We start from the raw sequence: 25,295 nt of genomic DNA on the forward strand, positions 1-25,295 counted from the left end.
TGCAAAAACAAAACGGAAATAATGAAGCACTTCGAGCGGGAAAAACCAGCATGGCGAAAGAGAAATGCAAATCTTCTATTTCTTTAAGGTAGGTGGAAGTGAAAAGACTGGCGCGGCGCCGCGGTAGAGAATACATTTTAATTGCGAGACACCCCAACAAAGCGGAGATAGACGGCAAACGTGAAGTCAAAGCAAATTTCAAATTTAAAAAAATTATGCAACAACAATTCCTTCTTCCTGATGTACGGACGAAAGAACAGAAACGTCGATGGGCGAACATGAACGCATGGCAGTGATTTAAAGTAGTAGCGAAAGGGAAGGTCTTGTAGATTGCTTCTTTCTCCGATCGTGACGGTGGTCTTGACCGTTGTAAAAGCAGGAAGAGTGATCTCTCGCGACACGTAACGAAAAACGTCATAGCACTTCGACGTTTGGGAATGATACTTGAGATGATTGCGGTTGCGCATACTTCGTCACTCCATTTCCGAGTACCGGCATCTCGTATTAAGCCGTAATATCCGTTAAATCATCTTAATGGTATGCAAACTGAGAAGCAAAAAGAAGCTGTTTGAGCGAAAAGATCTCAGTTTACTTCATTCTACTCTTGGCATGCTGCGATCATCCAATAAATACAACTTTGCGCGTGCATTATTTTAAAGTGCGCCACGATCGGCTAGTAACATTATAATTGAACGCGGTTGTTCTGTGCCGCGGGAAGAAACCAACTCCCTTCAATTATGGGAAAGCCGATCGATTGGGTACATTTGTAGATACATACGCTACGTGCGTATGAGTAAGTAACCTCGGGCAGTATACGAATCAGGAAGGCGCGCTTTAATATACAATCACCAACCGGGCGGCTCCTCTTTTTGCGGCGGCACGATCGTCGGTGATTGTCGGTAGAGCAAATCGACTTTGAACTTCACTTTCGCCATAAGCCTTTTCTTCCCCGACGCGAACTTCCTACGCTAGCTTCCTTTTTCCACGTTACCGGAGCGGATTCGTTGACTCACGCTCGTTATATTTAAATGCGTATACCACGCCAAAGAAGAATTATGAATCCTCGGTAATGCTCTCTTCCTCTCTTTCCCTCTCTCTTTTCCTTTCTCTATTATTATGAGAAATCTTCTGACCCATTACCTCTCTACTCAGGAAATTTTTATCTTGTTCAATTAGCACTTCCATCATATATCCGTATCTCACTTTTTTTTCTATTAATTACATATTATTAGACAATTCACAAACAATTTTGTTATATTATATATAATGTTACATGTTATTTCTGTGTACATAAGTTTTATTATTAATTTATAATATTGTCTCTAGCCAATGCCTTCTCATAACTTTATAAAAACTTGAGATAAGTTTCAGATTAGGGCAGAGTAGATTTCAAATATCTATTATATTCAATTTATACTTTATTGTTTCTTATCTAATTCTCTATAGCATTTTTCGAACTAATATTACATAAACGTTTATTATGTAATAATGAAAACAAAAAGACTTGAGGTTTTATTGTTACTATTTGAAGCAGGAGATATACAACAAGCAGATTGATTGATTTAAACGACATAATTTTTGTCATGTTTAAAAAGCAGATTGATTGATTTAAACGACGTAATTTCTGTCATGTTTAAGAAGCACGACCGAGAATTCATACTTTCTCCAATGCCAAAGGTTGTAGGTCAGATCTCGTTCGTTGCGCCATTAGTACATACCGAGGAACAATTGAAATCGAACTGGACCGCGGACTTAAACTCCTGTGAGTGACAGATCGTGAGTTTCTGCGTCCGTAAGTTCGTCCAATTTTCCATGAGAGCGAATTAGCGGTATCGCTTCACCGTGGACATTAATTGAGGTGGTCTTCACTTTAGAGTCGCCTCGGAGTTTCTCCAAGCATTAGCAACGCATTTCCTTCCGCGCATGATGAACTTGCCATGTGAATAATAATTAACCGGGAAATAAATCTGAAAAAAATAACTGTATAAAAACACTACAATACTTCCATTATTAAATATTTTTGAATAGATGTAATTGTCATTTTTTAATTTGTTTTCTTTGCAAAATATTGCAAATTTACAATTCCGATGCATTTATTAATAAGTGTAGATAAATATTGTGAAATATATGATAAATAATTGCATAAAAATAATTAAATTATTAAAATATTTTTTAAATGTAAAAACATTTATTTAATTTTGCACCTTTTTCCCACCAACGTTGTTACATTTATTTTATTTGGAACTAAAATATGTATTCATATGCATAAATCGTAAATTTATTCAACCCGAATTTATCGAAAACTTTTCTTTCGTCGTCAATATAGCGGATATAACAAACTTCGCTTTGTATATATGTGATAAGTTTTTATTATTTTATCTACTATCGGATATCGAATATCTTGACTATCACTAATCCATTTTTAAGGCTGTTTCACGCCACCTTTCACAATCGAATGTCTTTTGATCAGTGTTCCGGCCGGAACCCTTTCACAGAAAGCGTTATGTTTCGTACTTTCATTCTGACGTATCCAAAAAAAATGTATCGTCTGTCTCTCCGAGCAAGAGTATGCTTTGCGTTCACTTCCTAGTTGAGTCTAAAAACAATATACAGAGGGAACTACCTCGCTGCGTGATTGCCGGGAAGTTTGCATTTATATAAGTGAACGGAAATCAAATTTTGTATGTTCGTTGGACACTCCTTTCCTATGTTTATCGAGCCAAATCAGCACAGTAAAAAAAAATTCAGGCGAGTCATTTTGATCACTTGTCTCGAGAGAATTAGTAATTATTCTGAGTAACGACCGAGACATTTTGCCATTTGCTCGTAAATTTGGACCCATTCGTTAGCCAACATAGTCATTTAACATAATTGAATTTGTACGAACATCCTACAGGAACATCGGAAAGTCTTCGAGATTGTACATACATGGTATACCTTATTCACTTCCGGTAAACGGAACTATCACATGCGTTTACCTTTGCCTAAAGCTCCGTAATTTCTCCGTAAAATCTTCGTAATTTTCCTTCCACGGAATATCTTAAACGTTTGCCTATTTGAATATCATACCTGCCTGCCGTACTCTTTTGAACAATTTAATCAAACCCATGGCATGGTAATCATAAAATGCTTACTTAACTTAACGATCACGTCCCAAGTAATAGCTTATTACTGCACAGTATCGAACAATAAAATAGGAATATCGTGAATATTCCTAATAAGATACATCACACCTATAAGTTGTAAGACAACCTGATAAAGTGATTAATACTGTGACATTTAAAACTTTGTGATTAAAAATTATTGAAGTTATATAATTTTTTTAATGGAAAATTTACTCTCTCCAAGTACAAGAAAATTACAAATAAATGGATTAAAATTTTTTAAAAACTGATTTTCTATAGTTTTATATAAATATATAATTAAATCCGAATCTCGTCAAATTTCTAATAATAACTCTTACTTTAAACAACCTGTAAGATATGATTTAATAACATTATAAATCAAATTTTATTTTAAATTCTGATCCGATTGCAGCTTGTTTAAAGTTAGCTAATGTCTTATTTGTATTGTAAGAAAATAAATACGAATGTATATAATGGGCAGTACGTTAGCTATGCAATTGTTTCTTAATTTCGTAAAAAAATTAATTTTTTGTAAGATGGCGCAATCAAGTCACAAATTCTATCATCTACACTTTCTCTGATCTCAATGTTTTATAATACATGCGTAATCATATTGTGACTTCCGTGCAAAAAGTACATGGTGCAATGGATCAATACATTTAAAGAAAGAAGGTAGTCTTTCATATGTGTATGTAGAGCAATCCTTTTATATTTATCTTGATAAAGTATAGTCCTTTCTGATACGATGAGTATTGTTGCACGATGTGAAATGCAATGTGATATATCCTGAGAAGAATTGAAACTCTATCGCAGGCTGTGAAAGGTGGTGGAATCGAAGTCGGTATATAAAGTCGATCTTTGAGGGAAATAGTCATTCAACGCTTGATTTCTCGTGTTCGCATCATTACTAGCCCCACAAAAGCACATCAACATGAATAAAATTGTAAGATTCAGGCATTCGCTTGCATGTCGTGCGACAAATATGTGTTTAACGTGTTAAACAGTGTTAATTGATATAATAAAAGAAGTGACAATTTTTTAGATAAAAAAATAAAGAACTTTACTATATATTGTGCAATAATAACATGCTTAATATTATATACAATAAAGATTTTAAAAATTATTTTTAGAAATTAAGTAGTTACCAAAATAAAATAATTTGTAACTCTTTTACAACTTTTTTATAGAAATTTCTGTAACAATAATTTTATAATTTTGTAAATTACTGTATTATGGTTTTAATATTAAAAATTAGGAAACATTATAAAGCGGAGTATGAAAAAAATAATATAAAATTGCAGGTTTTTTTGTTCAGTCTTGTTTCGTTCGGCGATATGGTGTTAGCTAACCATTATGCCGAGGATCACGGTGGTTCATCGTATGAAGAAAAAACAAAAGCTGTAGAAATTCCAATTATTAAAAAATATGGTAAGCTTATTTTCTCAAAAATATTAATTAAAATTTTCCAAGCTTATCAGATCATCGTACATCGCATTTGATTATTCTTAGAGCAGAAGATGGAAGTAACATCTCATATATTTATAATTTACTCAGATAAATACTTCCTATCGTTATGTAAAACATTTATAAAGTATAAATACTTAATTGCATACGTACAATTGCATAATTGCGTAATTGCTCCGTTTCAGCTATACCTATCCCGCATCCTGTACCTGTCGAAGTGCCCAAGGAAATTCAAATACCAGTGCCTCAGCCCTACAAGGTGCCATTCGAGATCCCTCATCCATATCCGGTCGAAGTTGTTAAACACGTCGAGATACCTATCGAGAAGCCAGAGCCTTTTATTGTCGAGAAGCATGTAAGTATAATTCTCAAGTTTTAATATTTTTATATATATAGTACTATGCATTATTTATGCTTTTTATCTTATAATTAGTGCGAAAGTAGAATAAACGCTTTTAATATATATTCTATCTCTTTTGATTTATCTATTTTATCCTTCACGATTATTGGAAAATTTAAAATTTGCTGTACCACGCGAAGCACGTATGTTATATATGTAACCACATTTCTTTTTATATAGGTCCCTTATATCGTGGAGAAGCCATATCCCGTCTACGTGGAGAAGAAATTCCCCGTGCCAGTGGCAAAACCATATCCCGTTCATGTCCCAGTCTACAAACACGTGGTGCATTACACGTCTAAGGGTAAAGGGCATTAAACTTCGCGGATATCAAGTATTGTCTTATAACCGCGTTCTAGCATCGAAGAATCCGTTGGAACAATTTCTCTCGATTTCGATCGATCCGATGATTGTATTAACGCGAATGTTTGTATCTTGAAAACGTTTTTTTACTTGAATTTAATTTTACAATTATATATAAATCTTTTCTTAAGATTTATATATTGTTGACTGAAATGAGGACAAAATATAACATATGCACTAATGTGCACATTAGTGCATACGTTATAGAATCTATTGACGCCAGATTTTAATCTGGCAAACCGTTTATAGATAATTTTGTTACATGTTTTTTTACGTTGTTATATATAAGTTTTTATTAATATAAATATATATTATTTTTTTAATAATTGTTAATAAACGTTTGTTAATTTCAAGTGTTCTGTCACCTGTTAATTCAAACATTAACTTTGGATTAAACATTAAACGGAGCGAATTAAATTTATTACACATATAATTTATATTTTCCATAGTGCATTTAAAAAACAAGATAAAATGTTTTATTTTAGGCATCATAAAATTTGGATTTTATTTCTAAAACACAATTTATTTTTTAACAAGTTTTTATTAATTATTTTTATATTAGGTACTGCTTTATTAAATATTATTTATTATTTTAATAAAAAAGTAATATTAGTATATAATTGCTCTTTTGTCCGATATACATACAATAAATCCTTTTTGTGCAAAAGGCCGAAAAATGTGTTATCTACTGTTTCGTTTCCTCGTCGAGTGCTTAATTAGGATCAACTATTATAGAAAAAAAAACCGGCTACAGTGACTAAGAGGGAGGCTCGATTCGCGCGGTCTCGATTTGCCGTAATGAGCATGGCGCGCGCGTTCTTACATCGGTGTGCGAAACCACTTTTACTTAAGATGTTACTTTCACTGTTCCGCTCGGCGATAGCATCGCGCACGATTCAAATCTTCAGATCTGTATCCCACTCCCTCTTGTACTCGCGCTACCACACCCTCGGCGTTGGTCATGCCTTTCATAAATCGTTACCGCTGCAGGTATCGATCATCCGCGCCGATATAACGCAACTATGCTGCCTTTAGTTATTTTGATCGCTTGCAACGTTACATTCTGCAACTTGTGGCCCGTTGCCGTTGTAAAAATACCAAATGTTTTTTCTTTCTTTCTAGTTTATTAAAGTACTTTGTTATTGAACGACTAACGGAGACTTCGTAACGAAGTAAAATGCTTTAAAATATTTACCGCTGTTGTCACTGTAACAATAATAGACAGAGTTAAAAAGAAACAAGAAAGTTTATGTTTTTAGTTTTTTAATTAGCTCTCCTCCTGTTGTGTATCAGACAATTGTACTGGATAAAAATTGAAATAAATTTTGTTAAAAGAAGAAAATTATATATGCCTAAATTAATTAATTAAAATTAAATAGTCCATCCAGGAAAATAAGATGTACTCTCATTCTGTCGGTTGCGTGAACATCGGCATTTCGACGAATTGCAATCATGCAATGTTTATTTACAGATTGTTGAACAAGTAAACTAGACCATGACATTACCACATTTACGTTGATCTTTTACGTTGATCTTTGTCTCACGCCGATACACACGCAACTTGGCTATGGGTACGAAAAAATAGCGCGTCTGAAGAACGATTGCGTGCAACAGTACCGGAGAAGCTCTCTCCTTAAATCTGAGAATCACTTTATCCCCTGATTCATCACTGGAAGAATAACCCGTTGAAAGCAGTGGAAGCCACAGTAAAAATGATGAAGCGTGCAGATTGTCATTATATGAAGTGCGCTTGTACTTGTCCCCTTTTATTTTCTCATCGATAAGCACTGAATATAGCGTAACGACTCCCGATACATCTTGACTGCTAAAGTCAATTAGCCCTGACTTTAGTTTATGATGATTCCCGGTCTAGAAGCTATATAGCCAATGAATAGGTGGAAAGTTTTATACGCAATAATCATAGAATTTTTTTGTCAATTTCAATAACGATCACACACACACACACACACATCTCTCTCTCTCTCTCTCTCTCTCTCTCTCTCTCTCTCTCTATTGTATCTCTCTATTGTATCTTTAATAAGTTTTGACTTAACTTCAGTCATCCAAAGTAAAAGAAAATAATATTTTCTTAAACTTTACTGTGGAGATTTTCTAAATAAGATTTTCTAAGTACAAAGGTTAATATATATATGTATATATAATAGTGACTTTGATAAAAACAAATAACTACTTTTATAATACATCAATTTAAATAACCAATAATTCATTCACACATACAATATGTGGTATATGGTATATATATCTCCTTTAATATTAAAGATAAAAATTTATAAATCATGCATATAAAAAGTGTGTATCCTTGTCGTTGCTTCTGCTTTTCTTTTTTTATTATTCCCTTATACTTCGCTGCATATACACGTTACAGGCCTATAGGTACAGACAGGTAAAGAAAATCGTGGTTCGTCAGCTTTTCTTTATTATCGATTTCGAACCAACAGCAGCGTCGCATTGAGCATTGGTTCGGCTCGCCAAGAAATAATGTACGGATATCTCGATTTCTCTTGTGCGAATTGAAATAAGATCTTGAGTCGAGACTCTCTTGGGATAAGTACGCGCGTGAGAGAGAATCGTTCTCTCGTAGTGTCATCTCGTTTTACGTAAGGATAAAAAAGGACGTACACGGCTCCTCCGTGTTTTCTTCCCAGTAGGGGAAAACATGGGTGAATTGAAAGAAATTCGGTCCCGCGAAATAAAATGGAATAATTTTCTTTTTGAAAACATTTTTTGTATCGTTTTTCAGACTTTTTATTTGCTCGTTTACGCGGAGTAAATTATCGTAAGTTACATCAAAATCCCGTTTACGCGAAGGAATTATCGTAAGTTACTACAGAAGTAACGCTCGCGTAAACGTAGTAACTGTAGCAATAAAGCACGTAACAATATCGTTAGTGTGTTATGTATGTACGTATTATGGAACTTTTCGGAATGGATTCCTATCGAAATTACACTGTTTTTTCTAAAAACACAATAGAAATGCAGGAAATAACAATTCCGATCGGAATCTATTTCGAAAAATTCCATAATACGCACTTTGAGAGAGGCTCTGAGAGAGCTCTTCTCGCTATTTTACCGCTCGTGATTGGTGTTGCACCGCCATGGTGTTGCACGTCCAATAAAAATAAGGACCAGTCTGTCCAGACTCTTATAAAGGGACTCTAGGATAGAACGGCTGCGTTTTGCCGAACCTCTGCTAACCTTAGCGCAAAGTAGCAATTGAATATGATTGGTTCTTACTTTTAGATCCAACCAATCACACTTAACCAATAAGTGAATAGCGCGCTCCCTGGGCTGCGTTCGTAAACTTTACTCGGGTGTACACCGCGTCATTCTATTTTACTTATTTACTAAAAATTGAACAAGGACAGAACGACGCTGGTGTGCACCCGAAGTAAAGTTTTTGAACGCAACCCTGAATGCAGCTCCGGTCATTAAAAGAAAAGAATATATCTTTTGGAGAAACGTTTTGATTGGTTACCTTCTACAGTACTTCATTTTCGATTTGCTCCTTCCTCGACAACCGTGGGATTCAACCCTTAATTATTAAACTTCCCGTCACGTGTTCTCGTACCTTACACTTACACGTGCTACTTCTTCCCCTGATTCACCATTCTTTCACTAGCTGCCGAGCTGCACTCGTGTCTGTGGTATATTTCGCTCGTCGACTAAGATATATCTTTATATTACATTTTAATCAAGGAGGATTCTATAGAAATATAGAAATTAAAACAAGGTACATATTTATTTTTTAATTAAGTTATACCTACTACAAGAATTAAAGTGTCATTCTAGCACGTGTGCTCTACTATTTTTCGTACTAATTCGCACGCGATCTAATAAATTACTGGCAATGCATCATATAGTACGTAATAGTATATTACATTACAAGGGCCGAAAGTTGAATTTTCGGCCCTGCGCGTCATGATGCCCCGAGGCGAAGCCGAGGGCATCATGACGAGCAGGACCGAGATTTCAACTTTTGGCCCGCGTAGTGTATACGATTTTTCTTCATAGCCGGTCGAAAGTACGTTATTAATTTTACTTTTTTTAACTTTAAATGTTAATAAGCATGTTTTTGATGCCTGCCCCCGACATTTGCGGCACGAGCGAAGCGAGTGCTGCTGGTCGGGGGGGCAGGCATCAAATACATTCGAAGAGTCAAGTCTTGTCATATTTTGTAAAAATAAATTCACGTGCGTGCCAACGGGGTGACCGTTGGTATGTGTGTGCACGTGTGTCGCGCGGATTCGCACGCCAGGACGATCGATAAGCCGTCCGTCGTCGGGATCGCGTCTTCCGGCCAGGGAACGAGACGCGGATCGTCGGGAAGCTCGGCACGTGCCGGCACCGTTCCCTCGAGCCTACAAGCCGGCGAAAACCTAACCTGCAAAGGCAATTGACGCCTCGAGCCTACGCTTCGAGAGGTACTGGAACGTAATCTCGAAGTTCCTATCCGGTTCGTGTTACCGCCGTATAGAGAGCGCGCGTGTACTTCTCACAGGGAGTAAATGTTAAACTTTCGTCCCTGCTATTAGGGACGAAAGTACGTACTTTCGACCGAAATATGAAGAAAAATTTATAATAATTTAATTAATATATCCATATGAGTTTGCACGAAAAATTGCAAGAAAGAACAAAAAATGAATTAATATCAAAACTAAGACCATAAAAGTTTTTAAATAATTTTAAAGAAATATTTAAACTTGGTCAATCAAAATCAGTTGGCTGAAATTAGCATGCTTAGATCACCGAGATATAAATTTAATGTATATATTAATTAGTGTACGTGTGCATTTATTACTGCCATATATATATATATATATATATATATATATAGACCTGTTCTTTTTAGCTGAACTTCTTGCACTGTTCATATTTTCTTTTTTCTTCTTTCCAACGTGAAAAGAAAGAGAGGAAAAATAAACCGTGCAAGAAGTTTAGCTTAAAAGAAGCTTTTTGTAATACTCCATTGAGATGGAACATTATAGAAAAGTATAGAACAGGCATTGCGACACAGCCTCTGCGTTTGTTTTCTTCCACTGGGAACATATACTATATTAAAAATTTATAATATACGTAACGTACCCTATATATTTTTAGTATAGTACATGCTTCCAGTGGGAGAAATTGGGAGAAAACGAATGCAAGGACAGTATAAGTACATACAGGCTCATGTTCCAAAACTCACTCTGGGTAACTAAAATCTATAGTTTACGTCACGTACATTATAGCATTTTAGTTAACTAGAGTGAGTTTTGGAACACAGCCTAGTAGGGATAGTCACATGACCGCCGCTATTTTCTCTGTAGAATAAAAGGTTGTAAGAGAGAAAGAGAGAAGTATCTTTCTCTTTGTCATACATACATAGGCCGCCATAATCTCTGTAGGATATATCGATCATGCGCATTGGAAATTGACGACCACTAAAAAAGTTCAGTGTCCTTACTGTACTGTATGTACATACTTAATGCCATTGCACGTAACAAAGTTTTAATTTTAATCGTAAGGCCGTAAGAAAATAGACCATTCATGCACTCGATTATTCTTTAAGCGCGAGGAGAATAATCGACTGTGATTGGTCTATTTTCTTACAGCCTTTTTGGCACATAGAAAAACTTAGCAATAAAACTCAAGCAGTAAGCAAATCAGCCAATCACGGTCAAGAACTTAAGGCACGGCCCTATAAGCAGTAGCGAATCCATACCGTTGATTTTTTACTGCTTAAGTTTTACTGCTTAAGTTTTTCTATGTGCCAAGGCCCTTACGATTATGACTAAAACTTTGTTACGTGCAATAGCCTTTATACTGTGATTATACGTTGTATATTTTTGATTAACATATATATATTTTTTAATTTATCAAGTTTTTTTAAATTACTCATATTTAATTATTCATATATTTAATAATTATTTATATTTTAGTTAAAAAAACAGAGCTAATTTTAATGTCCTATTAATTAAGATTACTATCTAAAATGAATATGAATTATTATAATACAAAATCATCTTTACTTTCTAATAAATATAAAAACATATAAAATTCATTCGTTACTAATTTTAAGAATTATTGTTAATTATTGTTAAATGAGATTTTTTTAATATTTTGATTATACTATACGACGCGCTAATTTCACAAATAGCGTTTGTATGATATACCCTGATGAACAAACAAAAATAATGTTACTTTCAGTTTGTAGCATGCTGACAGCATAAAAGCAAGCAAGAACTCGAATCACAATTAGATATTCATTTTACAGTATAATTGTAATAGATATATCATATTACAATATAGCATTTTAACATACCTATGCTAAGAACAGTTCAAGATTATTACACTTCGTATATTTAATTTTTTTTTAGATGGAAAATATGGCATTCTATCATTCAATCAATAAAGTCATAGCAGGTGAGGATCATGTTAACTTCATCTATCAATATGTAAAGGATAGCGATAGCTCTGTTAACGAGTATAACTATAGGAATACTTGCAGTATATCGAAAACCCATAGATGGATAATTGGACCACCTACCAATTTTCCTAATTATGGAGATTCTTTAAGAACATTTGTCATGGTATGTATATTATTCCTTGATATCTGTTATTGCTTTGTAAAGAGTAATCATAATCTATAATTTTATACTACAATATTTTCTTGATCTTTTAATATAGAGGACTCATGGTTTCGACATCTCGACATCTCCATGGCAGAAACCTATACCAAACACATGTTCTCTTGCAACAGACAAACAATATGACAGTGACATGTATTGTAATTATATTGGTATGTAACATTTAAAATTAATAGATAAATAAGATATTGTTAAAGAAGATACATTTATGTTTAGGAAAGATTATAATTAATTTTCTATTTTGAAGATCTCGAGTTTCATGAAGCCGTATATCCAGTCAGAGTCTCTATATATGAAGTATATAATCCTGGGTATGTAACAAAAATTTGGGCTCAAGGTAAACAACAGTATCCAGATGACATAACTCTCACTAAGAAGAAGCAGTGGGAGAACAACCAATGGTTTCTATTATGGAGTGGACCACCTCAGAATGCAGTTCCTTTGACATCGCGGATATTTTCGCCGCCTTTAAAGTTCTGTGATTTCAAAACCAAAATACTCAGACTACAATTTATGTACAGCCACTGGGACTATTCCACACGCCTAGATGCTGTGAAGCTAATTGGCACGTCAAAATTAGTCCTACCTAAAAATCCTGAACTGAATTTGACTAATTTGTTAAAAAGTATTAACTGCAAGTATTCTTGCCATGGGGACAAGCATAATTTAACACCTGATCATGAAGCTGCACATTTGGATATAGTTCAGCTGCAAAAAAAGTTCTCAAAATATTGCGTTATTTGTAAAAGGTATAATAATCATCGTAATATTTAATCTTTATTATTCTCTTAATAATAAAAATAAATTTAAAAAATAAATTTTTTCAATATGTTGTTTGCAGCAATACAGCAAACAGTTTTAACACGAGAAAGTTCGGGCACAAGCAAATATCGCAGGAAATAGATGTAGCACGTTCTAAGCAAAGATATAGGAATCCATTTATTAAGAGAGGCATTTATAGGAACTATTTATTACGACATCATCCAAATTATGCAAAGTTAATAAAAGATATCGAACTCTATTCAAATGAATACAAAGAACAATCATGTAGCAGTTTTTCTACGCTTCCCGTAAGTATTTGAAGAAATCTATTTCTTGTAAGTCTTACCACAATATTTATTACAATATAATGTCATGTATTAATTTCTTTTATCTTTGCAGGATGAAATAGTACTAATAATATTTAAAAACTTAGATATAAAGTCGTTGTGCCGTACGAGCCAAGTAAATAAACGCTTCAATATTTTAACACGGGATCCTCTTCTCATTAAATGCTTAAATTTACGAAATTTGCGGAATACGAAATCTTTTTGTAATCACAATGTTTTATTTTACTTTACATTTACATGTAAATATTTACAACGGTTAGATCTGAAACAAACCAACATTTCTGTTGAGCATTTCAACAAATTTGTCAACAATTGCGGCAATTTAACGCACTTACGATTAAGTGGCTGCGGATTTCTTGTCGACTCGGTTCTATTAAGAATTTCGATAACATGTAAAATGTTGAAAGGTATGAACATAAATAAATATAATATTTAAGATTACAGGTAAATTGTGTATGACTAATACACACACATATTATATATATATATTTTTTTTTTAGTATTGGATGTCAGTTTTTGTAATAATCAACAATATGATTCATACAAACAACAATACAAACCATTAGAATTTTCGTGTCTCGAAAATCTAGAATTTCTAGAGGATTTAAACCTTAGAGGGATGTCTATAGAAACTGAAACTCTTTGCAAAATATTGCAAAAAAATCGCCGGATGCGTAACTTAAATTTGAGCACATTTTGCGGCCGATCACCATCAACGTCTTACAAAGATCGAGATGCAGTTGCAATACAATTGGGAACTTCGTGTCCAGATTTGGAAATAATAGATTTAACGGGCTGTGGTATTACCTCGCGAGGTATTAAGGCCCTCGCTGAATGCAAGAATTTACGAAAACTGAACATTTCATATACGTACGTGTGTGTTACATTTTCTTTTAAATATATTATTATATTCTTTATCAAAATTTGCATGTTTACATCTCTTGCAAACATCATGAAACGTTGTTGTTTTTCCCTTTACGGAAACTATAATAATAGTATGACTTTTGTTACAGTAATTATTTTGGCGGAACCGATCAGGTTAGTTTACGTAGATTGTTTTCCTCTTGTCAACTCCTGGAAAAAGTCAATTTGTTGAATCTTAAGGGCAACTTCGGCGAACCACTGACGCTGTGTAAAAACTTAAAACAAATACTTTTGGATGTACCTATCGAGAACGCCGACAGTTTCGCAATTTTCGAGCAATGTCCTAAATTGCAAACGATCTATCTTCAATATGAGAGGTATAATACGACCAATGGCCATTTGGTGGCCCTGAAAGAAAAGTACCCACATTTGTCCATCTATGAATATACCGGCGTGAGTTACGAAATGAACGCGACCTATGGATATTCCTGCGGGAACCTAACTAATATAAATATGAATAGATTCTCATAAATTCTCTTGATTCTCTATTTTCATTTATAGGTAAAAATTTTAAATAAAAAGAAAGATAAAAGGTAGAAAATGATCTCGAAGAAGTTGCTGTGTTCATGTATTATTAAAAGAAAAAATATATTTTTTAATTTCAAGCACACTTTATTCAAATCTATATGTTTTAGTATATATTAAATATAATGTAAAGAGTTATGTCAAATATCAAATAAAGATACGTAACGTAATAACGCATTTTTTATATCCAATAAAATATAATTAAATTGTAGTTTGCACATTTCACATTTTGCCGTCGAGAAATACATACGTCGAACGCTTAATTGGACATTCTTCAATTATATTTGATAATAAAAAAAAATTTTATTTGGCGCAAATTTTCGATTGAACAAGGAGTAGCCACCATGTTGCGACTGCAGTCCATTTGGCGCTAAAACTTCGTGGCTGAATATCGTTCATTTTTTCTCCTTTTCTATTTAATTTCTAATGATATATTTGTTCTGAGTGCAGGATTATAGCAGTGCAGCTATAAGAAATCTATTATCGCATGTCATTTATTATATATTTATACAGGCTGCGGTTCACTTGACGCTACAAATGCTTTGGAGCGTTCTTCTTCTCCTTCTTTTTTCATTGAGAGAAAAGAGAAAAGGAATGTTTCGAAGCATTTGTAGCGTCAAGTGGACCGCAGTCACAGGTATTATATGTTATATAATACAATAAGCATCTGTGTTCATTATTAAGGGTCGGCAGGAGTCACGGTGGAGACTTCTGCGAGTTGGGTTAGCTGCGAGTGGCTGCGAGTCCGTATTTTATTTATTATAAATTTTTAAAAGCAATAATGCAAAATCGAGCTCTGTAGCTGACTGCATTATTATATAAAGAGTATATAAAAAAAATTCACGAATCTATGTAACTTATTTTATGAGAAATCCTGTTATTACGAATTACGGATTTGTACGACTCTCTCTCTCTCTCTCTCTCTCTCTCTCTCTCTCTCTCTCTCTCTCTCTCTCTCTCTCTCTCTCTCTCTCTCTCTCTCTCTCTCTCTCTCTCTCTCTCTCCCTCTCTTTCCCTCTCTCTCTCCCTCTCTCTCTCCCTCTCTCTTTCCCTCTCTCTCTCCCTCTCTCTCTCCCTCGAATCTCTCTTGGAATAAGCATGTCTTGCATGTCTCGCAGAGAGTTCATCATGCGTTGTATAAATTGAAATTCAGTAAGAATTCTCTTTCCACCGAACTTAGAATCAAGCTGGTAACATCTCTGGTACTACCCCACTTGGACTACTGCTGCCTTGTCTATCATGGCTTGAGCAAGGAACTTAATCTGAAGTTACAGAGACTTGTAAACTGCTGTATCAGATTTATCTTTGATTTGCGGAAAGACGAGCATATAACGCAATATCGACGACGCCTAGGGTGGTTGTCCGTAGAAAATAGAAGATTGTATTTTCTTGGCTGTCAAATGTATCGTATCATCTACATGGGCTCGCCAGCATATCTGAGTGAACTTTTTACCCCACTTAGCCCATCGCTCAGAAGATCCACTCGAATTGCAAATTCTTCTTCGCAAACCTTCCATATCCCAGCTTTCCGAACGGAAATATATAGAAATTCCTTTCTGATATCGGCCATCTATTTTTGGCACTCTCTCCCGGACAATATTACATCAGCTACTACTATTGCAGCTTTTAAGAATCTCCTCCGATCCTACCTGCTGTCATCCGAATTCTCAGACTAAGTTCCTTAGATATTTTAGCGTGTAGTTGTGTATAGAGTACTCGTAGTATTCTCTTCTCCTAGTATTACCTGCGTTCGATTTAGTTGCATTGTGTTTCTTTATTTTAGTTTGCTTGTAGATTGCTTGTGCTTTTCTAGTATTAAGTTGCGTTTAAAGTTAAGTTGCGTGTCACTGTATCTTTATTTTGTATATTACTATATTTTGCTATCTTTGCCCTTTAGCTATGCTTGGGCATAAATATACTTATCAATCAATCAATCAATCAATCCCTCTCTCTCTCCCTCTCTCTCTCCCTCTCTCTCTCTCTCTCTCTCTCTCTCTCTCTCTCTCTCTCTCTCTCTCTCTCTCTCGTATCTTTAATAAGTTTTGACTTAACTTCAGTCATCCTTACACATATATTTATTTATAATAAATTAAAAACAAACAAATTACAATAATTAGCAAATTATATAATTGTCTAATATTACAACCTAATACATTTTGCTAATATTTTTAGAAGTAAATAATTTAATTTTATATATATATAGAATAATTGCTCCTCTAGAAATGTAATGCAACAACAAATTAAATATTATTTCTAAAAAAAATTGTATAATATTGTTAAACATTGTCATAAAATAATTCGGATGTAACTTTCTCGAAGAGGATTTATGGCTACAAAGCATGCAAGCTTGATTTTTATTTGTCACGCGTATATATTCTACTGTACAATCTCGTTATTAATAGAGAAAACTACATTTATACGTTAATTAACGCGATACTTTCGGACTTCCGTTTATCAAATATGATTTCGCTCTATTGGTATTCAAGATTGAAAGCAACGGTGTTAATTAGAAAGGATTTACTTTGTCGTATCTTTATGTTCTGCGGTGGATGCCACTGTCACGACACGTTCTTGTTACTAACCCAGAAATTAATGGTTATACCATGAGTATACCGCAAATTATCTACCTAAAACAGAGTTTTGGTAATTTACTTTGCGCATTCCGAGGTTGGTGAACGTCAGGAAGATCGAGCTCGGGATCACTCTCGTCGTCTATCGTGTTATATCCTGCAGATAGATGCAGTTGGCATTTGCACGTGCAAACGTGCACCCGAATACAGCGAATAGCTAGAGTCAACGTAATGAGGAGAAGGGAGAAAGTAGTGTCGGTATATAAAGAGTTGGCCGTGACTTTGAAAGCATCGTAGTTTGTTGCGCGTTCCACGGACGGGTATATCGCAGAACCAATTGTCTCGGCAGTGTCTTCGTCGCGCGATTTCGCAAATCATGAAGCTTTTTGTGAGTACTTTTTCCGTTAATCAGATCAAATATATTGTGCATTTGACAACTTTAATCCTATGTATTGTTGCATTATATTTTTAGAGGAGCAATTATTTGTTATATATAAAATTAAATTTACCTTTAAAATTATTTGCAGAAGATATTAATTTATAATATTAAACAATTATATAATTTAACAATTATTTAATTGATTTACTAAAATTATATTTTAAATAAATCTTCTTCTATCTGGATATGTTTTTGTAGATATATTTTTTATACATCATATCATCATTTCTTGAAAATTATAACAACAGTCGAATATTTAATTTTAACTTGGTTTTCGTGCTGACCGATCATTAATTTTTTCGTAAGGGAAAGTGGAAAAACGAATCTCACTTTTCTCATGAAGAGCAATTAAGTCTGTAAACGAGACAAGGTTGCAATTAGTTGTTTCTTACGAAATTACTACACTCCGCATGACACCATTCCGAATATGGCTCGCCAAGAAGAAAAACGAGTGATTTGCGCGTTCAGCTAGATACAGCTATCTCGTGAAACTGTCCAGAAGAAGAGTTTACTATCGCGACTAGAAAGTTACGGATAGTCATCTCGGTGACATTCTACTTACTCGATGACTTTAATGACTCACTTACATTTTGTAGGTGCTTGCTACAATGGTGGCCGCGGTGTGGGCCTCTTACGAGGAGGAGCACGGAAGTAGTACCTATCACGAAACGTCCAAGCCGGTGGAAATACCGATCTACAAAAAATACGCGATACCAATTCCGCACCCGGTCGCCGTCCCGGTCCCTCAGCAAATTAAGATTCCGATACCTCAGCCCTATCAGGTCCAAGTCGCAGTTCCACATCCGGTGCCTGTGGAAGTTATTAAACACGTTGAAATACCTATAGAGAAGCCGGAACCATATGTTATAGAAAAAAAGGTTTGTACTCTAAAAAATATTTTTGTTGAAAGATAATAATTTCACATAAAATAAATAAAGAAAAACGTTAAAATATAAACGCAGAGTTTGCTTATTTAGAGTGTGACATAATTTTTACTTTGTGTGATATTATAAAATATATCACTGTCTTCTCAAAAAATAAGATATTTATATACAAAATGTTAGATTTATCTTAAATATCAAAATATTAAAAGAGATCGCTAAACATTAAATATACTTTATGCTTTTGACAATATCATTAAACTTTGTAAATGTATTGCGTTGCAGGTACCATATGTCGTTGAAAAGCCGTATCCAGTGACAGTGGAGAAGCACTTTCCAGTGCCAATACCTAAACCGTATCCAGTTCACGTGCCGGTGTACAAGCACGTTTTCCACCATAAGAGCTCAGGACACGGCCACCGCGGCTGGAAGAAGCATTGATTCATAAATTTCGACGATTCTCTTTAATATTTTTATGCCAAAAATAGCGACAAGCGTTACACGAGCAATATTAGGTCATAAGCGTTGTGATGTTTGTACATAGTTTATTATCATAAATCTAACATTTATGTTTGTAATGTTTAAATAAACTGTTTCCTCTCGTACACGCATTGGCTGTCATTCTTTAAATGCCGACAGTTTAGACTAGGCTGCGTTTATCTTGACGTTTTCAGCGCTGAAAGCATCGCTCTATCTTCGTTTGATGTTTGATGTGCAACGAAGATAGAATGATGCTTACAGCGCTGAAAGCGTCAAGACGAACCCAGCCATAGTGTATTATATAGAAATAATATTATTTAAATATAGAATCTCATAGAAGAATTAATTACACCGTGGACATTTAATTTATACAATTATTAACTTCTATTTATATTCTTTGATAAAGTGAATTGAATTTTTTCATAATATCTAATAAACAAAATAATTATTTAAAAAAGTAACAATATTATGCACATATAAGCACATAAACATATATAATAAAAATATACATTTCATAAATTATTTTAAAAAATACTGTACAATATACATATGTACGTGGTTATAATAATACTTTTTTTATTAAGTCTCCCTTGTATATCAATTTTCTTAAAAATTCCATAATCTTCGAAATTTCAGCGCTCCCGGCAACGTGGGGTTGCATTGCACCCAATAAATACTTCAGGCGTGCAACCTGATTTTTTGCCGAAACGAGAAATGCATCCGTAATTATTATAAATTATATACGTCACTGTTTCCCCACGGGCGGCACTTCGGGCGATATTTCGCTATACTCGTGTCCGGGTTGTGTGGCAGATTGTCGTGTCCACCGCGTGGATAAACGACGACGAATAATGTCAACAACGCAATGTGTCGCCATGCCCGCGAGGTGGTCACTCACTCACGTCGTCGCAGAATTTATTCAGGAAATACCGGGGCGCGTATACGATTGCATCATGTATCTGGCGACCGCTTTTTACGCCGCTTAAGGGAATCGCATTCGCCTTCAACAAGAAACTTGCCCTCTCTAAGTGGAGCAAAAGTTTATAAAACCGACGACTGCGAGCGACGCGCTTCTAGTTTGGTCCAGATCTCCTGATCCATTGGTCGCGAGTCAGCGGAAACAGAAGAAAAATCATGTTTAGGCTACTGGTAAGCGTTGCTCTAGGTGGATTTAAAATTGCTGAAGCTCTGTTCATTTTATGTGTTTCAATGTTGATTATAAATTAGAAATATAGATTGCGAGCCTTCAAGAAGCTCAACTCAATATGCCTATAGATGGCATTTAATATATTAATTATCAAATAAAACACTTATAATTAGCGAATATATAATATAATACTTGCAAACGCATCTTATTCTTTACAAGATAAAAAAAAATTTTTTTAAAGTACATTTCCAATACATTAAATAATGTCATTCGTAATAATCTGGCGCGCTGAATAATCCACCTTGTACGATCTAATTCCTAGATACCGTGCCTGTTATGGCTGTCAACGGTGCGCTCGGAGGCTGGGATGCACATGGGCATGGGCATGCCGGCCGAGCCGCTGATGGACAAGATGTCAGACGCCTCGATGCTGAAGGCAAAGAGGGATTCCGTCCACCAACCTTGCGAGCCGCTCTACCCGCACGTTCACGGCGCTTACTCCCCGCCGCCGGTCTACGTTAAACCTCTGATCCAACCGGCCTACTTGAAGAAAGAGTTGGGCATAGCGCAACCCTTTGCACCAGCTCATTTGCAGTACGTTCAACAGCCGCACGCCTATCCCGCCGTGGTGCCGAAACCGGCCATCACGTACGTGAAGCCGGTGACGCCCGCGATAAACTATCACGCGGCGCAGCATCATCAGTCGTTGCAGTACATCAAGCCCGTGATGCCCATCTACCAAAGTCCTATTATGCCGTCCTACGCGCCGATCTATCAGAAGCCGCTGCACTACGCGCCCATGTACCAGAGCCCCTTGTACCAGAGCCCCTTGTACCACGACGCGATGCCGAAGATATTCCTCAAGAAGTACGAGGCGCCTGTCGCCCAGATACTCTACCAGAAACCGCTGGTTCACGCGCCCGCCGTTCAATACGCGTCACCGAAGGTGGTGCACGTACAGGCGCCGCAGGTGTCCTACGTGAAACCTGTGGTCCACGCACCACCATCCGTGTACGGCCCGCCGCAGGTTCACAATTCCGTTATAGTCAAGCCTTATGCAGAGCCTCATTGTGCGTAGATCGCTTGGTCGCCCGCGATGTTGATATGTCGAGCTCCGCAGAATGAGAGAATCTCTAAAAATGCGCTGAAGATTAAACGATCGACTGGCGATTTCTTATGTCTTTCGTGGCGGCTTGTATCAACCTGCATTTTGTAAATTGAAAATATAAAGCGGATTAAATGCAACGGAAAATTGTAAATTATAAGCTTGTATGTAAAATTATATATCGGAGTAACGCATTTTGTTCGTATACGAATCATGAGATGTCACGAGCTATCAAAATAGAAGAAAGCGAATTGTCAGAACTGGCACAAATCTGATCTGGAAAGTGTATGATAGAATTATTTTTTTTTTATTTTTTTTTTGTTAATTTTTTCTTAAATTTTACTTTTATTTTTTTTTGACGCCTTAATCTGACACAGACTTTTAGTTTGTAATAAAAACAAAATTTACGCTGAGCGTGAATATATAATTTATAATTTAAAGAATAAAAATAATTGCGTGTTTAATATTAGTTAATATTATTATAATGCATAATTTATTATATAAAATGCGAGAATACATTATAAATTGTAAAAAGATCACATGACGCCAGCAATGATAATTTTTTCTTTCTTATACGACGTAGAAAAGATCCTTATAATTAAAAATAATAAATCCATCATAATATTATTTATAAAGATATTTTTGTGTACTTTTACGTTACCTTTTTTAATTGCGAACATGTAAAAACTTTTAAATAAACTAGTTGTAAGAAATTCTTATCTCTCCGGAATATTCCTGAATATTTTATAACACAAACAATATTTTCTAATAAATAATTTAATTATTATCTATTTCTTTCACTATAATATACTGGTAGAATTGTATTAGCTTTTAAATTAATTTTCAAGTTTATTGTATGTTATGTAATTATGCTTTACTCCTATTTCTATTCTTCCTACGCCTGTTGCAATACTCTAATTTTGGAAGTTATTTCAAAGCACTGTAATTTAAGTAAAAATTATAACAGATTAAATAAAAAGAAACTATTATATTATTGTGTGCCAATCTTGCCAAGGTAATCAAAGAAGCGGAAACGAAAAGTTATATAGAAATCTATAATCCGCATACAAAAGCATTGTATAATGTAATCATATAGTACTTTGATATAATTATTTTCTACTTTTTGTTTTTGTTTCTTTTAGAAAATTAAACATATTTTCAGCAGAATAAAAATAAGAGAGAAAAAAGCATGTATGAAATTATTAAATTAAAAAAGAAGTAAAGAAAATTACTTATATATATGTATATATTAAAAATTTGCATTTTGTTTTGTTAATATACGCACACACATTTTGATATCTTACTGAAAATTCTTCGTGTTCTATATAATTAGCTTCTGCCTGTGAATATTATTAGAAGACAAACACACACGCACTTGTTAAATCGAAAATAGAGCGAAATAAGATATACTATATAAATAAGTTCTTTACTGAAGTGAGAGAGAGAGAATACTACCCACATATTATGTTACACTATATTATACACTGAGAAAAAAATTTGTCAATCCCAAGAAATATTTAGTCCGATACGTTCAACTAAAACATTTTAGTTAGTTAACTAAACATTAGTTGAATTAATTAATTCTTGATTAAGGAAACGAAATAAATTGTTGAAACAACTAATATTTAGTTAACTAACTAAAATGTTTAGTTGAACGTATCGGACTAAATATTTCTTGGGATTAACAATTTTTTTTTCTCAGTGTACCTGTATTATGTTATACTCTGATGTATAATTTACAATAACAGTAGTGTATTATTCTGTCAATATAAAGCTAAAAAATAAGTGTTAACATCATAGAGAAAATGCTTTAAAATAGCAAGAAAGCGTATATTTCATTGCTTTAACCGATATTTACGTGAATAATTGTTTTTCTTCTTAATTCATCTTTATTAAAAAAATAGATATCGTGTTTCAAAACATACATCTTTAATTATTCTGAATACTCTGATACGCTCTTGATAAGATTTAAATAAAGATTATAAACGTCGAATACGACCTTAGTGCCGAAACTTTCCAACCGTGAAATATCGCTACTCTTTCAAACTTTCATCTAGAGAAGCAATTATGCATAGAAATTTCATAACCGTACAATTACGTTACGAAGTTGCGGACATCTTCCGCTTATCTAGATTGCGTCTCTCTCGAAATATCTCAATTCTTCAAGCCACGAAATCCCACTATCACGAAACTTCTTCGTTCGTTCTCAGGAATTGAATCGCATCATTAAGTGTTACAAACCATAATTACAGAGCTTAGATCATAATTATAAAATACAAATATACAATCATATGTACCTATTTTTAATTTTAGTTAACAAAGCATTTAATTATTAGTGTCCAAGGATCCTATTTTCAAGCGATCACTGTAAAAATTTGCACGAAAGAAGAAACGGGACTGCTTGTACGGCAGTCGCATTTCCGCTGTGGATCGCCGCGGCCGGAGGATCTTTCTTCTCGTTTCGTCGCGCCAGAAATCGATTGCGTAAAATCGAGACCTACTGGGGCTGGAATTAATAGCGGGCTGCTCGCACCGGTGAGCTTTCCACCTACCTATTCTCGACGATTTCGAAGAATCGCGCGATTTCGTCACTCACTTACGTGCAACACCGCGCTCGGTCGCGGTTGCATAACTCGGCAATGAAACGACGAACTATCTCGACGTTTTGAAATGGCCTACACATGCACGTTCGCGGGCGTAACCGGCCGGTTTTTCTCATATCCATCGCAACAAGCGCGCTACGAGTCGCGCGTCCACGCGAATATCCACGTCATGAAGCACGAATTGTGAACATCCGCCCATGGTGCATAATATTCACATAAAACTTGCGCAACGTTGCGCGGCCACCGTTGTATAAAATAGCCGTCCATGGGAAGATGCTTTCAGTAGAGTCGACTGGAGCCGTCCCCGACAAGTGAATTCATTATGTTTAACTATGTAAGCGTGAACGTTAAAGACACTTGAAGAACTTATTCAAGAAACAGTGGGAGCGCAATTATATATAAAGAAAGGACTTAATTTTATAATGTCTTTTCATTCATCGTTCAATTGTGTGCATAAAAAAAATTACATATAATTTTCCTTGCTTGTTTATATTGCGCGAGAATTTTATCGCGATGAATAATCAGAAAAATCGACTAATTAAGTCTTAAAATGTTCTAATATGTTTTATGTAAATTTCTTTGAAAATTATTGTTTATAAAATTGTGTGTTAATATTAATATTCAACGTCTTGTCTCGAAAGATCGTGCGAGACACATCAATGTACATATCGACGAAGTTAATATAAAAATTAAAACAACTTACATCTTCCTTTTCACAGTGTGTTTTAAATTTATACTGTGTTCCAGTTGTTCCTCTCTCTATTGGTAGTCGCCGTTTGCGAGGCGGGTATAATAACGAACGTGGATCACTCGCATCACGGGGTTTATCACGGCTATGGCGCTACCAGTTATCAAAATGTGCAGCTTGACAATCACGATGCTATAGTGGTGCCCGCGAATTACGGAGATCCTGCGGAGCTTCACGAGACTTTGGGGCACCATCACGAGCGAATCATTCCAATCGTGGAGTCTCACAATGACATAGAACACATCGTGCCCCATTCCGGTAAATCGAAACGTGAACTTGAAATAAATCAATCACACTCATCACAATCAATCAAAAAATATTGATTATATTTTACACAAATGTAATTTTTGTAATGAGTTAAAAATGCTTGAGGGAAAAAGTATATAACTCGTGATTTGAATTAAAAATGTTATTAATTTAGAGACAGTATATTTTTTCAGAGATTAATAATTTTTTTATTTGTAATATTATTTTGAAATAATCAATACACATGCCATTTGCATTTTGTACACGTTGACAAATAGAGACTTTATTCAATTATTTGTTTCAGCTGCATATGAAGAATTTACTGTCGCTGACATTAAATCTGACATACACAAATCTGACATACTCGAGCATTATTTTGATCACGACCATTATGAAACATTATGATCTTCATCATATAAAAATAACTTTAGAAACCATTGTATTTGAATAATTAAAATGCAATCTTTATTTATAGACAATTAATTCAAAATTAATTGAAAATTTCTTAAGCTCAAGTTA

The 25,295-nt window shown here is 34.7% G+C and overlaps 5 protein-coding genes across 9 annotated transcripts; all 5 read left to right on the forward strand.

Annotated features, from left to right (window-relative positions):
- The first annotated feature begins 50 nt into the window (after window positions 1-50).
- On the forward strand, window positions 51-5,746 carry LOC139812845 (uncharacterized). Its single transcript, XM_071777947.1, has 4 exons — window positions 51-88; window positions 4,381-4,553; window positions 4,775-4,944; window positions 5,170-5,746. Exons 1-4 carry the CDS (start codon window positions 51-53, stop codon window positions 5,305-5,307), a joined length of 519 nt encoding a protein of 172 aa, XP_071634048.1. The 3' UTR covers window positions 5,308-5,746.
- A 3,105-nt stretch (window positions 5,747-8,851) lies between these two features.
- On the forward strand, window positions 8,852-15,556 carry LOC139813166 (F-box/LRR-repeat protein 4-like). 5 transcript variants are annotated; one of them, XM_071778517.1, is made up of 9 exons: window positions 8,852-9,103; window positions 11,730-11,942; window positions 12,040-12,151; window positions 12,247-12,748; window positions 12,841-13,069; window positions 13,161-13,515; window positions 13,609-13,978; window positions 14,122-14,146; window positions 14,213-15,556. In XM_071778517.1, exons 2-9 carry the CDS (start codon window positions 11,730-11,732, stop codon window positions 14,501-14,503), a joined length of 2,097 nt encoding a protein of 698 aa, XP_071634618.1. In that variant the 5' UTR covers window positions 8,852-9,103; the 3' UTR covers window positions 14,504-15,556. The 5 variants fall into 5 exon arrangements, with proteins under 5 accessions (XP_071634618.1, XP_071634621.1, XP_071634620.1 ...); XM_071778520.1 differs by having other exon boundaries at window positions 11,730-11,775; window positions 11,849-11,942; window positions 14,122-15,553; XM_071778519.1 differs by having other exon boundaries at window positions 11,730-11,775; window positions 11,861-11,942; window positions 14,122-15,553.
- A 1,046-nt stretch (window positions 15,557-16,602) lies between these two features.
- LOC139813170 (uncharacterized) lies at window positions 16,603-20,045 on the forward strand. The gene is made up of 3 exons (XM_071778524.1): window positions 16,603-17,515; window positions 18,163-18,444; window positions 18,733-20,045. Exons 1-3 carry the CDS (start codon window positions 17,504-17,506, stop codon window positions 18,886-18,888), a joined length of 450 nt encoding a protein of 149 aa, XP_071634625.1. The 5' UTR covers window positions 16,603-17,503; the 3' UTR covers window positions 18,889-20,045.
- A 356-nt stretch (window positions 20,046-20,401) lies between these two features.
- LOC139813167 (uncharacterized) lies at window positions 20,402-21,776 on the forward strand. The gene has a single exon (XM_071778522.1). It carries the CDS (start codon window positions 20,442-20,444, stop codon window positions 21,150-21,152), a length of 711 nt encoding a protein of 236 aa, XP_071634623.1. The 5' UTR covers window positions 20,402-20,441; the 3' UTR covers window positions 21,153-21,776.
- Window positions 21,777-22,841: 1,065 nt separating this feature from the next.
- On the forward strand, window positions 22,842-25,221 carry LOC139813877 (uncharacterized). The gene is made up of 3 exons (XM_071779696.1): window positions 22,842-24,116; window positions 24,530-24,788; window positions 25,081-25,221. The coding sequence occupies exons 1-3, from the start codon at window positions 24,105-24,107 to the stop codon at window positions 25,179-25,181; spliced, it is 372 nt and encodes a 123-aa protein (XP_071635797.1). The 5' UTR covers window positions 22,842-24,104; the 3' UTR covers window positions 25,182-25,221.
- The last annotated feature ends 74 nt before the right edge of the window (window positions 25,222-25,295 follow it).

This window comes from Temnothorax longispinosus, chromosome 5 (assembly GCF_030848805.1).
Source record: "Temnothorax longispinosus isolate EJ_2023e chromosome 5, Tlon_JGU_v1, whole genome shotgun sequence".
In the NCBI taxonomy this organism is placed as follows: Eukaryota; Metazoa; Arthropoda; class Insecta; order Hymenoptera; family Formicidae; genus Temnothorax; species Temnothorax longispinosus.